At 39.3% G+C, this 17,150-nt stretch overlaps 1 protein-coding gene across 1 annotated transcript; it reads right to left on the bottom strand.

Annotated features, from left to right (window-relative positions):
- Window positions 1-2,512: 2,512 nt before the first annotated feature.
- On the bottom strand, window positions 2,513-10,745 carry znf16l (zinc finger protein 16 like). The gene is made up of 3 exons (XM_057328604.1): window positions 9,851-10,745; window positions 5,893-6,084; window positions 2,513-4,773 (listed from the first exon to the last, which is right to left on the bottom strand). The coding sequence occupies exons 1-3, from the start codon at window positions 10,539-10,541 to the stop codon at window positions 4,058-4,060; spliced, it is 1,599 nt and encodes a 532-aa protein (XP_057184587.1). The 5' UTR covers window positions 10,542-10,745; the 3' UTR covers window positions 2,513-4,057.
- Between the last annotated feature and the right edge of the window lie 6,405 nt (window positions 10,746-17,150).

Raw genomic sequence — 17,150 nt, 5'->3', positions numbered from 1 at the left:
GCAAAACAAAAAAACAGATTTAAGTATTAAGTATTCATAGCCTTTTCTGGGACACTTGAATTTTAGCTCAGAAGCATTAGTTTTGCTTGTTGATGTTTCTACATTTCGATTGGAGTTAACCTGTGGCTGATTCAATTGAATAAGTAGATTTGGAGTGGCATACACCTCTCAATAAATGGTGCAACAACTGAAAATGCATATCAAAGTAAAAACCAAGACATGAGGTCAAAAGTACTGCCAGTAGAGCTCTGAGACAGGATTGTATCAAGACACAGATCTGGCGAAGACTTCTGAAAAACAATCTGCTGTATTGAAGGTACACAGAAGCATGTAGCCTCCATTGATCCTCGATGAAAGAGGTTTGGAACCACCAGATCTCTTGAGCTGACCTCCTGTCCAAACTGAGCCATCGATGGAGAGGGGTTAGAGCGGTGACCAAGAAGCTGATGATGACTCTGGTAGAGCTCCATGATCGGGAGAAACTTACAGAAGGACAAACATCACTGCAACACTCCACCGAACTGGGGTCTCATTTATAAGCGTTGCGTACGCACAAAACGGGGCTGGAAACGTGCAAAGAATAAATCTGCAGAGTTATTTGCGCTTGTATTGAGTGATAATTATTTCTTGCACCTTCTTGTAAAATCCAACTCAAATCTTAAATAAAAATTATATCTTAATATTTAATCAGCGCTGTCTTACCATCACACTATGAGCGCATCAGGAGGAGATGAACCGACTGAATAGGGACAGCATCAAATACGATAACTGCAGAACACAGTGTAGGCCTAAATAAATACTAAACATTCCTTAAATACTGTGCATAATCATTGAATGTCAAAGTCTGTAAATACAGCCATTAAGCTCTTGCACAATCGTTTCTCTTTGTTCTCGTTATCCGCCCTAACTATGTTCATAACAAAACCGGAACGAAGAAACATTCGTCTTTTACAATTATGTCTTCAAATTTGATCTCAGGTAAAGGACACCACTAATTAATGATGTGATTTTAATGAGGTGTTAAATGCTGTAAACATTTAAATGCTGCAGAGACCTTCTTTGGCTTTAATATAATTATAATAATTATAACAATTATTAATTTGGAAATCTCAGTGAATCTCATGTGTGGATATTTGTGATTTCGTTACGGAGACAAAGGATGGGATCGGGTGTTGTTATTTTTCTATGGCATCTGATAGCGGTTGGACCTGGCAACGGTATGTTCGACCTGATTTTGCCAAGTGGTTGATGACCTCAGGACAACATTTTTATAAATAAGACCTAAACCCACACCAAACCCCAACCCTAACCATAACTTACCCCTAAAATCAGGCTAATGAAAAAATGAAAAACAATGGTCTAGAAGGACCTAATCCTGGTTGGAAGATTAAATTTAAAATAAACTGTAAACTTATTTTAAATGTTAAAATTTAATTTAAATGTTGTCCCAGGGTCAACATGATGTTGTCCTAAGGATATCAACCACTTGGCAAAAACAGGAGAGCCGCAATGGTTTACGTCCATTATGGTGTGTGACATCAGGCTTAACAAGCGGATTGGATGCTAGGTTTATTAATATACGAATCAGCATTCATGAGGTGCTTTGCATTGACTATTTATGGATAAAAAATGGACACGCCCATTTTGTGTGTGGAGTGTTTTGTATGTGGGTATGTCTGTCTTCTGTGTTTTCACCTTTTCTTGTTTTTACAGGTACAACTTTAATTGTTTTGCTTATAGTCAATATGTCTCATTTACAGCTGCTTTGCGACAATGAAAATTGTAAAAAGCGCTATATAAATAAAGTTGAGTTGAGTTGAAATAGTCAAATTCTTGACACACCCACCAAACAAGAGAAAACGTATCTCAAACTCCGTTGCAAACCATTTCCAGGAAACATGTCGTTCAACCCGGAAACCGAAGCAAAACGTTGCGCACCGGTTTGAGCTTGAACAAAAAAAATATGTAAAACTGCCGAAAACCCCTGATCCCATCCTTTATCTCCGCAACGAAATCACAAATGGCCAAACATGAGATTCACTACGATTTACAAATTGATAATTGTTATAATTATTAATAATTATTATTATTATTATAATTAGATTAAAGCCAAAGAAGGACTCTGCAGCATTTATATGTTTACAGCATTTAGACTGATCATTAACACCTCATTAAAATCACATCATTAATTAGTGGCGTCCTTCACCTGAGGTAAATTTGAAGACATAATTGTAAAAGACGAATGTTTCTTCATTCTGGTTTTGTTATGAACTAGTTAGGACTGGTAACGAGAACATAAAGAGAAACGACTGTGTGAGAGCTTTCCAGACTTTGACATTTGATGATTATGCACAGTATTCATGAAAAATATATTTAGTATTTATTTACACTGTGTTCTGCAGTTATCGTATTTGATGCTGTCCCTATTCAGTCAGATCATCTCCTCCTCATGCGCTCATAGTGTGATGGTGAGACAGCGCTGATTAAATATTTAGATTGGATTTTTATTTAAGATTTGAGTTGGATTTTAGAAGAAGGTGCATTAAACAATCACTCAATACAAGCGCAAATAACTGCAGATTTAGTCTTCGTGATAATGTGGATCTTTAACGGATATGAGGTCAAAATAAATGTGTGTGAGGCATTAATGCTTATAATCGTTTTTATCACACTTAGGCCTACTTTCTGCAATCTAAGTTCACTAACTCGCCATTTGTGTCACCCCTTGTCTCCAGAATGTGTGTACGCATGGGTCAGATTTTGCTTACAGGTGCGCACATTCTCCCGTCAAATTTGTTTTTACTAGATCACAACCTTTGCGTGGAAAGTGGCGTACACACGTTTCCAGCCCCATTTTGTGCATACGCAACATTTATAAATGAGACCCTCTGGGCTTTATGGCCGAGTCGCCAGTGAATAAAAAAATCAGTTTTTTGTTTTGTCATTATTGTGCATGGAGTGTAGATTAATGTAAAAAAAAATGTTTTAAGTAGTTTAAGATAAGGCAGCAGCATAATAAAATGTGAATAAAATGAAGGGGGATGAATACTTTTGCAAGGCACTGTAATCGTAAAATTGTATATATTACCCTGGAATACATTTTAAATCATGCCTTGAACACCATATGTCAATTGCATAAAGGAGAAACAAAAACAGCCAAATAAACACAAACCTTAACTGACACACCAGTTTTGCAGCCTCTACTAATGAGCTGATAAGTTGAATCAGGCCAGTTGCATAAAACTGTTTTAGACTAGTCCTACAAGTTAGTCGTCTATTTTTTCTGTCAAGACTAGTGTTTACTTTTTAAGTCAATTGCATAAAATCTTAGATGGTCTAATTTAAGACAAAAAGTTAAGACTGATGGCCCCCTGTCTAACTTTTTGTTAAAATCTATGTTTTCATCGAAATCAATAAAATGTCAACTGCTCTAGATTAAAAAATTGCCTTTTTATTGTGCTATACAGTAGCAAATATAAAAAATAGACAATAAGAAGAGGAAGAGTTTTCAAAGAAAAAGAAAATTCACTGGAGATTTCTTTTGTGTACATCTTTGATGGTTCGTGAATAGATTTAAACTATTAATGTTCTCAGTTAGTGTCATGGCTATGTTTATGCAACAGGCCCCAGGTGTGAGATGAGGTACAGGCAACATAACAATATTAATTTAGTGGAATCCTAAAATCTGATGTATGAACACTTTGAACCTTTCATGTTTGAAATACTGACTCATATTATTGCAATTTTTTTTAAATACATCTAATGGGCAGCAAGATACTGCTGAAAAGAATGTCGACTAACATAAATAAGTAGGTTAATCCATCCAGCTTCAAGATGTACCTAAATGTCTTGATATTGGTTGATGAAACAACATACTGTTAGCAGACAGGTGAGTGACCTTACTGAGATTTCCTTGCTACAGGCCCATTCTATCTATTAGACCACTCATGAAACCACTCACATCTGTGGTCAGCTGTCCTGCGAATAAAACTCAACCTGAACCAGCCGTTGAGGTCACCACTTTAGGAGCATATCTTTAACTTTGTGTGACTTGGTTTTACCCAGTTTGCACCTTGTCCTCCTGTGCCCATGCTGGACTATGCCCACTGGGTAACTGAGTAGCAGGCATACAGCGATGGCTCTTGTATGTCCCTAAATGTCTAAAACTCCGCCCACACTGATAACATGAATAGGGCGTGGCCCCGCTGTGAATGCGCATGTGCGTATATAAATTGCCCAGCTCCTTAAATCTGCGCCCGCACTGGGGACAAGCATATGGGCTTTCTCCAGTATGTACACGCTGGTGACGCTTGAGTCCAGACAGCACCGGGAAGCCTTTACCGCACTGAGGGCAAGGAAAAGGGCTCTGTGCCCCACTGTGGCTAAGACGGTGACTCTTGAGACGTGCGGCATGACGGAAACGTTCACCGCACTCGGGGCAGACAAACGGTTTTTCGCCAGTGTGGATCCGCTGGTGCTGTCGCAAGTTGCCCAAATAGTTGAAATGACGGCCACAGTCGTCACATTCATAACCACCTTCCACTTTTTTCACAAGTCCCCCCCTTACAACAGGTCTTTCAGGGCACCCCAGAGCTCGCCCTGCCTCACCCGAATCACCATCCCCACGAGAGGAGGAAGCTCCCAGAGGTGACTGCAGAGCCTGGGTTCTCTCGTCATGGTGCATGAGCTTTATATGTTCCTCCAGGAACAATGAGTCGGGGCAGAGAGTTCCACAAAAGGAACAAATGAAAGTGTGAATGGAGAATTGCTGACCTAGAGGAGGCAGTAAGTAAATTTATAGATTTATATTTCAAAATCATACATAAATGCAGAAATAAGCCTTACAACAGCAAATCTGAAGTTAGTAAAGAAAGCCACAGCTATTTTGCCACTGCCTGAAGTTGTGGTATGAAACTTTCTTTTAATAAAAATTGTTCTTCACAGTTGGGTAAGATCATACTGAAATGACTTTCCAGAGATGCGATCAATCAGAAAAATGTTCCGATAATAAATTTACAAAAAACAGCACAAATTTCAATCATTTTCTTTGTTCTTCTGGAGCACAGCAATATTTCACAGCAAAATTATATATGCTTCCTGCAGCTTAAGATAGCACATGACACTGTCATGACATGTACAGTACACCTCAGAAGCACTATAATTCACTTCTGACTTTTTAAGAACTCTGAAAATTTGCTTTCATAGTACAACAAGCTTTTGTATTTAAAATTATTAAGGAAAATAGAACAAAGAGTGTAATGGGTTTATTATAAATGAAGAATGCTATGGGTTTATTATAAATTAAATGAATTCTGTGAATGTCATTTTTGCTTGGGGGTGTAAACTATAGACGCATTTGACAGTATATCATGGCTACTTTCAATAGGGTTAACTAAACACGAATTAAACCCAAAACATACCTTTGCTATCTCACTGCGCACAGACTACCTAAAGACATTTTGCAACAAAGGTGTGTAAATAAAAATGTACCCATAGTTAAAGGGAAATTCCACCCAAAAATGAAAATTCTGTCATGAATTACTCACCCTCAAGTTGTTCTAAACCTGTATAAATAAATATATACTGTATATATAATGGTGCCTCAGAACTGTCAGATGCTAACATTCTTCCAAATATCATTCTTTGTGTTCAACCGAACAAAGGAATTTATACAGGTTTGGAACAACCTGAGGGTGAATAATTCATGACAGACTTTTCATTTTTGGGTGGAGTATCCCTTTAGGTCTTGTGGATAGTAATATATAAGAAAACTGTGATTGTGGTTTAGACGTTTAAAAGTGGATATCGGTGTCAGAGATGGACAATGTAAAATGCTTTCCAGTTGACCCGAATAGGCTATCACCAAATTCACATTTCTTTCAAAAAACTGACCTGGCTCTATTCTGTCCACGTTGTCCTCTGCTGGGCTGCTCCTGTTTTCTTGTGGGGAGCCCTGAGTGTCCAAAGGAAACTGAGAGGAGTTTGAGTCAGACACTGACTCATGTCCTCTACCGCCTTCAGAACCTTCATTTACATCACCTTCCTCTACAGCAGGAACATTTTCACATTTCATGTCGGTGTCACCTGGTGAAGTAAGACAGAGTAGGAGATTCTTCGGCACTTCAGTAATAAATGAGAACAACATACGTGTTTTATATATCTTGACTATATGCATACAACAATGAATGTACACAATACTATGTGAAACTATATGCACATTCAAAGGTATACATACTATATGCAACCACATGTATGCCACAGTGCAAATATACTACTACATACTAACTGTAATGCAGGTCTACGACTTATAATAGATCATTCACCTATTTCACAATGGCGACAGAGACCGGAAGTAGGGAAAACTTTTTCCTGTCGAACTGCTGCCATAGCCATTCATTCATCTTGTTTTCTCACAGGCATTCATTTTATTTACCAAATGCAACAGTGGCATATGTTGTTGACCGATTTGTTCATGGTTTACTGGGCGATGTAAAAATAGGGAAAACAAACATTACAAAAACATTGTTTTTTGAGCAATTTATTTTTTATCAAGGTCTGATATATGTTAGACAAATAGGCATAAAGGGAGCCAGGGTTTTTCCTGGCTCAAAATGAGGCGGAGGTGGTGCCATCCTGATCTTGTACACACACAAGTAGGCCTACCGTACCTTTAAGTGGCTTAACCCAGTGTTTCCCAACCGCTGTGCCGTGACAAGTTGTCCGGTGTGCCGTGGAAAATGGCCAATTTTTAATAATAATAAATAAAATATAGATGTACAGCAATGTTTTACAATTAAAAGTAAACCAACTGTGACCTCATCGCGTATTTGACCATGTATACGTGATCTCATCCAGGAGACTGTACGTATACGTGACCTCGTAGCCCGCGATTTTCCCATGTGCGAATTCCACACATAATTACGACCACGCTACTAAAACCAACGGGAAAACATGGATAAATTCTTGAAAAGAAAATCTAACGACCCTGAATCGGAACCTGGGTCTTCTAGCAGTGGAGACACAGGAAAGAAAGCAAAAACGGTGAGCTCAAGACAATACAGCGACAGTTATCTGTCATATGGATTCACTTTCACCGGGGATCGCTCGGCAGCACTACCCTTATGCTTAGTCTGTGGAGAAAAACTATCTAACCATGCAATGGTTCCTAGCAAGCTTAAACGTCATTTACAAACAAAACATCCATCACTTATTAAAAATAGACAAACTATTTTGTGCGTTTGAGAAATCAAACGGAGAAACAGGCTTCTTTGATGAGAAAGAGTACCACAGTGTCTGAAAAAGCTCTCGAAGCTAGCTACCTGGTTGCTGGTTTAGTGGCAAAATCGAAAAAGCCACATACGGTGGTGGAGTCATTAATTATGTCTGCATGCAAAGCAATTGTGAAAACAATGTTGGGTTCAAATGCTGCCAAAGAAATTGCAAAAGTGCCCGTTTCAAACAATTCAATCGCCAGACGCATTGACGATATGTCCGCTGACATTGAGAGTGTTGTACTGGAAAAAATAAAAACTAGCGTCAAATTTGCACTCCAAATTGATGAATCAACAGACATAAGTGGGAATGCTCAGCTATTAGCAAACGTGCGCTTTGTGGATGGTGAAATCATCAGAGAGAATTTTTATTTTTGCAAAGAGTTGCCATCAAAAACAACAGGAGAGGAAATATTTCGGGTGACATCCGATTACATTGAACAAGGAGGACTAAAATGGGAAAACTGCGTGAGTGTGTGTACCGACGGAGCAGCATCCATGACTGGGAATACCAAGGGATTCGTCAGTAGAGTCAAAGAAAAAAATCTGAACGTCACGGTCACGCACTGTTTTTTGCATCGCGAGGCACTTGTTGCCAAGACGTTACCAAAGGAGCTGTCGAATGTGTTGGATGGTGCAGTGCGTATTGTCAACTTTATAAAAACAAGGCCTTTGAAAAGCCGACTATTTGCTATCTTATGTGAGGAGATGGGGGCAGACCATAAGACTTTATTGCTTCATACGGAGGTCCGATGGCTGTCCCGTGGTAAACTTTTGTCGCGTGTGTACGAACTGAGGGAAGAACTGAAAACCTTCTTAACAGCGGAAAAATCGGAGTACGCATTGCTGTTGGCAGATGAGGAATGGTGTGCACGGTTGGCATACATGGCGGACATTTTTGCACACCTGAATGAACTGAACACGCGAATGCAAGGGAGAAATGAAAATGTACTAACTAGCACAGACCAACTGCATGGATTCAGATCAAAGCTTGCCCTCTGGCGACAACATGTGGAAAAAGGCTCTCTTGAGATGTTTCCCCTTGCCCAAACTGGACATTCAGACAACTTTGGGGCATTGTGTGAGGTAATTTGTAAGCATCTATCAACTCTCAAAGAAAAATTCTCTTTTTATTTCCCCTTAACATTACCTGAAGCCTTTGACTGGGTTCGAGACCCATTTAGCTCATCTGCAATGGATAACGCAAATGGACTGTCGCTGCAGCAACAAGAGCAGCTCACTGAAATGAGACAGGTCCGTGGTTTGAAAATTACATTCAGTAACCTACCTTTGGACAGTTTCTGGTTGACTGCTGCCAAAGTGTACCCAGTCATTGCAGACAGTGCAATCTCAGTGTTGTTATCTTTTTCCACAACCTACTTATCTGAGCTCAGCTTTTCCAGTTTGACTATAAAGAACAAAAATAGAGAAAGATTGAGAGCAGTTGACCAAGAGCTCCGTGTGTCGTTGTCATCAATTCCAGCGAGGATATCATCTTTGTGTTCATCAAAACAAGCTCAAGTTTCACATTGACATCATATGTGAGTACTACGTTTATTATAATATGCTGTCTTAACAAGCAATTTAAAGCAATGCAGTTTTGTGCCATTTTGTTATACTTTAGTGGTTAATGTGATGCTGGTGTGCCGTGAAAATGTTTGCAAATTAAAACTTTGCCGCGGCAGAAAAAAGGTTGGGAAACACTGGCTTAACCAAAGTGACTTTGACATATTAAAAGTTCTAATAAAATTAGATTAAATGACAATTATTAAGTTATATAAAACATTACTTTTATTCAACCAAACAGAAATCTTTTTTTTATCAAATAAAGCTTTTTTATCATTTTCAGCTAACTCTTCAGCCCACAACAGACAACTGAATTAACCAGTTTTACTAAATGAGCAAAGCTCATTCACATCTTGCAATTCTCTGTGGTTCACTTTAAATGATTCAGTGATCTCTTATATTCGCTAGTGACTTTAAAGTTAAATAGTTAAAATGAATCGGTTCAAATGAGTCATTCGTGTGCGAGTCGTTCTGAACGCAATGTGCGTTCATACTGGCGAACTCGCTGTGTACAGTATACGCTGATTCAACGATCCAACTGCACAGCTAAAGACATTACAATGATGTACGTCATGTTAATTTAAGAAATTAAACGTACTTGGATGCAAAACAAAGAGCCGTGAAACGCAGCTAGCTCTTGTTCTGCAACTCTTTTTAGCGCCTCAGTGTGCTGATAACGTAACAGCGCCTCCACTGTGGCGTAATGTCGCAACTGCAGTTACAAATGACAGTCTGTTAAATGCACGCAGAATTTCTTGTGAAGACACCCGATATAATTTTGTCAAGAGTCTGAGGCGGCACGACATTTGGCGGAGGCGTCCGCCTCCAATTTCTCTATGCAGGAAAAACCCTGGGAGCGCTACATGCCTAACTGCTTCTAGTCTACGCCACTGTTCTGTGAAGTGAAGCTAGAGCTTCTAGCTCTAGGAGCTAGAGCATTGACCTGACAAGCGTTTACCCTACTTCCGGTTTGTACACGTCACGCGAAATAGGTCTATTGGATTATCGCTTACCCTTAAACTCGGTTGAGTTAAGCTCCACACCTGTCATCCACTCATAGTCATACATGCGTTTACTGGCGGAGGGTAACATGTTGAAGATGTCCGTGTCCGTATCTCCGTGACCGCTGTCCGTCCACAGGCCCAGAGATGCGTGTGTTTGCGATTGAGTGCGCTCCCGATCTACCCCAAAAGTCTGGTCGCTTTCCACTTCAGCACCACCCCGCTGGTTCTTATCCTTCATCAAATAGTCGCAGATTGCGTTTATGTTCTCCTTCTTGACCACGGGCATACCGGGTTTGGCCTTCTTCGGGTCTGCGCTGTACTTCTGACCAGGTTGATGTTCTGTTTTCCTGCACTCCGGGATACCGGAGTTAGACACTCTTCCGTCTTTCTCCGTCGACTCCAGTTTTGCCTTAAGCAGCTCGATCTCGTCGCATTTCTCGCGGAGCTCCATCTTTAGTACTCGGATTCGGACGCTGACCAGTTTGCGTATCTCGGACAGCGCGGACTCCAGCACCACCGTGATGTTCCTGCCGAGGTGCTCCGTGATCTCGGTCACCGAGCACACCAACTGCTCGTCTGCTTCGAGAACAGAGAAATCTTCATCATCTCGTTTGAAGGGCCCTGTGATGTCTATGAAAGCGCTCTGGGGCTCCGATGACTGTCCTGTTTCAATGTAGCCATGGTTTCTTTTTCGGTCCATGTTTAACAGCGCAGGCACTCACCTTAGAGTAGTATACAATACAATGTTTTGATCGTGATGGACACTGAGGCTGCACAGACACCATAGACCGGGCGAACTTCCTCCTACCTCGGAAGTTGAGTATCTAAACTGCGCCCTCTACTGTCGTCATCTTCTCTCTCTCTCTCTCTCTCTCTCTCTCTCTCTCTCTCTCTCTCTCTCTCTCTCTCTCTCTCTCTCTCTCTCTCTCTCTCTCTCTCTCTCTCTCTCTCTCTCTCTCTCTCTCTCTCTCTCTCTCTCTCTCTCTCTCTCAATTTCAATTTTTTCAATTTCAAGGTACTTTATTGGCATGATTGCGTGTTCTTACAATATTGCCAAAGCATTGAACATATAACAAAAGACATACATTAAGTACAAACATGAAATTAAAATTAAACTAAGGTGCTGAGTAAGGTATAAATATAGAATGAAATATAAAATAGAGTATATGTAAGTAAACAAATTAAGTATGGAAATAAAATCTCAATATCAAAAGTAGATTTCAGGCAGAAACATGAGAATGTAATAAAGTCAAGAGTGTAGATGTGCATTGATTGTAGCAGATGAAGGCAGTAGTTTGTTTCTGAGGGTGTGCAGCTGATAGATGAATGAAGCAGCAGCTGATGTGTGTCTCTTCTCCCCCAGTAACATCTGCATTCGCTCTGTTTCTGAACACCTATCAAACTCTGGCATGAGCTTTGACATTTTGTGAAAGTGTTTCTCTCTCACATCTTTAAATTGATCACAATGAAGGAGAAAGCGTGTCTCTGTTTCGACCTCACCAGTGTCACAGTGTGCACAGACTCGTTCTTCCTTTGGAAGCCATGTTTGTCTGTGTCTGCCTCTCTCTACGGCCAGACTGTGATCACTGAGTCTTTATTTGGTCAGGATCCGTCTCTTTCACATCTCCAACAGTGTAGAGATAATCTGCCAGATTGTATTTTCTGTTTAGGGTCCGATAGCATTCTAGTTTACTTTGGTTTTTTCTTTCCTTTTCCCAATGATCTAAATATGACTTTTTACTTTCTTTGATCATTTGGTTTATTCTGATTTGGTTCTGTTCGGTTGTGCCGGTCGGAAGTCTCTCTCTCTCTCTCTCTCTCTCTCTCTCTCTCTCTCTCTCAGTTTATTTGGCGGGTCGCAACCAACTTATTTAGGTGCATACCGCCACCTACTGTACCGGGATATGCAACTTCAGACCTTTATGTACAAACCCGATTCCAAAAAAGTTGGGACACTGTACAAATTGTGAATAAAAACAGAATGCAATGATGTGGAAGTTTCAAATTTCAATATTTTATTCAGAATACAACATAGATGACATATCAAATGTTTAAACTGAGAGAATGTATCATTTTAAGGGAAAAATAAGTTGATTTTAAATTTCATGGCATCAACACATCTCAAAAAAGTTGGGACAAGGCCATGTTTACCACTGTGTGGCATCCCCTCTTCTTTTTATAACAGTCTGCAAACGTCTGGGGACTGAGGAGACAAGTTGCTCAAGTTTAGGAATAGGAATGTTGTCCCATTCTTGTCTAATACAGGCTTCTAGTTGCTCGACTGTCTTAGGTCTTCTTTGTCGCATCTTCCTCTTTATGATGCGCCAAATGTTTTCTATGGGTGAAAGATCTGGACTGCAGGCTGGCCATTTCAGTACCCGGATCCTTCTTCTACGCAGCCATGATGTTGTAATTGATGCAGTATGTGGTCTGGCATTGTCATGTTGGAAAATGCAAGGTCTTCCCTGAAAGAGACGACGTCTGGATGGGAGCATATGTTGTTCTAGAACTTGGATATACCTTTCAGCATTGATGGTGCCTTTCCAGATGTGTAAGCTGCCCATGCCACACGCACTCATGCAACCCCATACCATCAGAGATGCAGGCTTCTGAACTGAGCGCTGATAACAACTTGGGTTGTCCTTGTCCTCTTTAGTCCGGATGACATGGCGTCCCAGTTTTCCAAAAAGAACTTCAAATTTTGATTCGTCTGACCACAGAACAGTTTTCCACTTTGCCACAGTCCATTTTAAATGAGCCTTGGCCCAGAGAAAACGCCTGCGCTTCTGGATCATGTTTAGATATGGCTTCTTTTTTGACCTATAGAGTTTTAGCCGGCAACGGCGAATGGCACGGTGGATTGTGTTCACCGACAATGTTTTCTGGAAGTATTCCTGAGCCCATGTTGTGATTTCCATTACAGTAGCATTCCTGTATGTGATGCAGTGCCGTCTAAGGGCCCGAAGATCACGGGCATCCAGTATGGTTTTCCGGCCTTGACCCTTACGCACAGAGATTGTTCCAGATTCTCTGAATCTTTGGATGATATTATGCACTGTAGATGATGATAACTTCAAACTCTTTGCAATTTTTCTCTGAGAAACTCCTTTCTGATATTGCTCCACTATTTTTCGCCGCAGCATTGGGGGAATTGGTGATCCTCTGCCCGTCTTGACTTCTGAGAGACACTGTGCCACTCTGAGAGGCTCTTTTTATACCCAATCATGTTGCCAATTGACCTAATAAGTTGCAAATTGGTCCTCCAGCTGTTCCTTATATGTACATTTAACTTTTCTGGCCTCTTATTGCTACCTGTCCCAACTTTTTTGGAATGTGTAGCTCTCATGAAATCCAAAATGAGCCAATATTTGGCATGACATTTCAAAATGTCTCACTTTCAACATTTGATATGTTATCTATATTCTATTGTGAATAAAATATAAATTTATGAGATTCGTAAATTATTGCATTCCTTTTTTATTCACAATTTGTACAGTGTCCCAACTTTTTTGGAATCGGGTTTGTACTTGTCAAAAAAAAAAGGGGGGGGGGGGCGCTATATGATATAGCCCCGAATCTTTAAGGAAGATAAAGAGTTCTTTACTACACTCCCACATTTTCTCACCCGTCCCCAAAATCCCTTTCAAACTCTATTCTTGTCCCAACTCATATATCATTCCTTTAAATATTTCCCTTTCTGAGTTATATTTTTTCCACATTATTATGACATACTCCACATTTTCTGTAACATTACAGGCTTCACATTTATCTGACGTGCACTATCCAATTCAAAACATGATTGATTTTAACCCAGTGTGTCCTAATCTTAATCTTGATAAAATCACTTCTCTTCTTCATTTCCCTTTAAATGCCTTGACATTGATCGACTTTTGTATATTATAATAAAAACACTCCCTTTGTTGTCTATATCCATTTTTCTTTGCCATGTTTCTCTTACTGCTGTTTTTATTAATGACTTGGCCTCACCTTTCCCAAATGGTATTTTCATAATTTCCTCATTCTTTATTTTTAGTGCATTTTTTGCAATCAAATCTGCTATCTCATTGCCCTCTACACCAACATGAGCTGGGACCCAACAAAATTGTACATTAATTCCAAGTCTCTCTATTCTTAGCATTGTCAAGAATATTTATTTTAATATGTCATCTCATGCTGTTTCTGTTATTTTTTTACCTGTTTAATATGTGTCCTCCATAAGCATTTCTCATGGAACCATAATCCTAAATATTTAAAGTTTGTTACTCTTTCCATATTTTGACCATATAATTTAATCTGTATATTTCCTAACTTTCTCTTTCTTGTAAAGAGCATGTAACATGATTTATTAACTGTTAAATCCCCAGTCATATGTCCATTTTTCAACTTTTATTATAGCACACTGAATATTCTGCCTTTTTCTTCTTGGCTTTTAACGGCAGCTTGCATCCATTATTTTGCACTATTGCCATCTTCTGGTGATCGTCAACTTCTATATTTAGTCAGGTCATATCGTCTACCTTGATAACTACAGCCACATTCTAGTATGTCCTTAAATTCTTGTCCCACCAAACCTACTTTTACCATATCATCTATCATGTCTGTTCTCTCTGTTCTATACATACTGCAATTAACAATTACATGATCTATGGTTTCTGGTGCCTGACAATGCTCACATCGTCCTGTTGGATGCTTCCCTATAAATATGTAGTGTTCTGTTCAGTTTACTGTGTCCTAAGCTGCGTCTGAATTCACTCACTTGTTCACTCATTCACTATTCCCTATATAGCGAATGCTATAAAGTCCACTACATGGGGAAGAAGTGAATGAAACTACAGTACTGTCATGGACATTCGTCATAACGCTTATATTTACACCTGTGTGGCTTTGTGGATTGTTTTGTAAAATGGTAAAGTTCATTTTTACAGTATTTGTCACGTTAATTGTATTAGTTTTTAATAAAGAGAACAAAACAAATGTTTGCCAAGTTTATTTATTATTACATTTAATTAAAATTACTTATTATATTTTAAATAAAACACTGCTATAACATTCATTTAATCTGTTTATTCTCAAAAAGTAGAAAGTAACTGTCAACAAGAACAAACACATAAACATACATTTGTGGCATTAACGGTCATCGCACATCTGATGTACACTCAAAATCAGAATGCATTATGGGTAAAAAGTAGTGAACAAATGTAGTGAAGGAGTTGTTTCCTTAGAATTAGGACATCACTGCAAAAACGTCTCCGGGTCGTAACCTCGGTTCCCTGAGAGGAGGGAACGAGACATTGCGTGAAAGGCTATGGGGAATCCCCTTCTCCAAACCTATACTGAAGCCTTATTGCACAACGCCAGTAGAAATAAAAATGGAACTCGCCAAAGTCGGTCAAGACGGAACTTAGGGGCGTGGCCACCACAGTAGTAAATATGATACACCGAATGTCAAAAACATGATTTATTACCCATAATTTATTACCCCCTGCCAAGTTTATGATTATGACCTTTGACCGTGCATCCTGTGTACAATTATGAACCCTTTGTTGTTTGTTCAGGAAAAAAAGTTATAATGTCCAGGCCTCGTTGTTTCACACACCCCCACATTCTTTGCAGTAGAGATAAGGATTTGGCTTGAGAATGCTTGGTCTTTGACCTCCTGTGAATGAAAGCAATAAAACATGATTTAAAGAAAATAAGAAGCACTGATGTTAAATAAAATAGATAAATAGTGATTCAATGAAGTATGATAAAATAGACAGACAGATTCAGCTTTTAAGTTTTAAAAAGAACTTGCCTGTGTTGTAGGGTGATGCATGCAGTCAGTTGTTAAAATGAAAATGAAGTTCCAGCTATCCTAGCCACACACCCCTCCCAGCCCCAAACCAAGACGGTGCTTTCACCCTGGCTGTCTTTTTACCTGGCAACAGGATGTGCTGTGAGGGATTTGTAAATGTAATCTTTATGCTTGTGACGTTTCTTCTAAGAGCGAGTTGGTTTTGACTTTTATCTGACAAATGATGAAAAGTGTTTGAGATTTTTTTGTATGTCTTCTTATCAACGTGTTCCAAACAAAGTTTATGTTTGGGTGTTTTTATGACCTGGTAATTAATGTTTAGGTTTGTGGTTTTTATGACCTGTTGTGGCCCCCCACTGTCAATGCCTTGTATCTACTCCTCCACTCCACTTGGCAAAAGGTGGTTCCAGCCTGCCAGCCAGGGTACCTGTCTCCAAAGACAGTGTGAAACCTGTCTGCTGGGGTTTTTGTTTATAATTTAGAGAGATAAACGAAATGTTTATGTGTGTGACGTTTTCATTTAAGAATGACTTGGTTCCAGGCTTAAGACTTTTACCTGCCAAATGATGAAAGTGTTTGAGACTTTGGGGGTCTGGCTTCTTATCAATGTGCCATAAACTAGCTTTTAATTAAAGGAAATGCCCCGACATGTTCTTCCTGGACATGGAAGAGTCGGTCCAAATGTGAGTTTTTGTTAGACTAAACAAGGCAATGTGCTCTGACAAAGGTTTAGTGTGCAAGGGTTAAGTCAAAGATTCATTTAAAAATATGTGTTTTCATCCTGTCTGATTTTATTCTGCCTGTGGAAGATGTCGGGGGGTGTCTGCTAGGCATGTAGTGCAAGTATATTACTGGTCCGCATTCTTAACAATGGTCGTCAATTAGCTTTTGATTACATACGTGCCATACATGTTCTCTCTGCCTGTGCGAAGAAGGCAATCCACATGTGTTAGCACCTCTAAACTGTCTGTTTAACACAACTATAGACTTTAGGAGTTAAGTCAAGGGCTTAACAATGTTATGAGTTCTGTCCTGGCTGACTTTCATCTGCCTGGGGAGGTGCCAGTGCCAACCACAGGGGTGGAAGAAATTCTAGCAATTTAGGCAGATAAAGGATCTTCTTGGATGATTCTTTTGATCCTCACGTTAAAAACCAAACATGTCAAAATCTGGTTTAGGGTTAAACTTTTAAACCTGAAATTGGGAAAGACGTATATCTTCATCTCCATTTTATTTAGTTCTACACTGTTTTATTTAATAAATGTTTAGTTTGAGATGATATTTCAAGATCTAAAATAAGAATAGTCCCCTAGTTTAGTTCTAACCCTAGGTTAAAATATGATTGTTTAGTATTTTTTTCGAAATTCAAGAATGATAACCTTATTCTTTAAAAAATAAAAACAGAATTAGTCTAATAACTTCTTCGCATCCTGTTGAGTACAGACCGTGTCACAATGTTTTTTTTTATGTATATAGCTTCTGTTAAATAAGTTGTAGCTAAGGATGTGTTTATGT

The sequence above is a fragment of the Triplophysa rosa genome, unplaced genomic scaffold, assembly GCF_024868665.1.
Source record: "Triplophysa rosa unplaced genomic scaffold, Trosa_1v2 scaffold57_ERROPOS2633229, whole genome shotgun sequence".
Taxonomy (NCBI): domain Eukaryota; kingdom Metazoa; phylum Chordata; class Actinopteri; order Cypriniformes; family Nemacheilidae; genus Triplophysa; species Triplophysa rosa.
Note: the sequence above shows the minus strand (reverse complement) of the source record. Positions and strands in the feature narration are given on the sequence as shown.

Coding starts and splice junctions, on each gene's coding strand:
- znf16l (XM_057328604.1), bottom strand. CDS start 10,541: ATGGACCGAAAAAGAAACCATGGCTACATTGAAACAGGACAGTCATCG. Junction 6,085..9,850: donor TAACTCAACCGAGTTTAAGG/GTAAGCGATAAT, acceptor TTACTTCACCAG/GTGACACCGACATGAAATGT. Junction 4,774..5,892: donor CGTGGACAGAATAGAGCCAG/GTCAGTTTTTTG, acceptor TGCCTCCTCTAG/GTCAGCAATTCTCCATTCAC.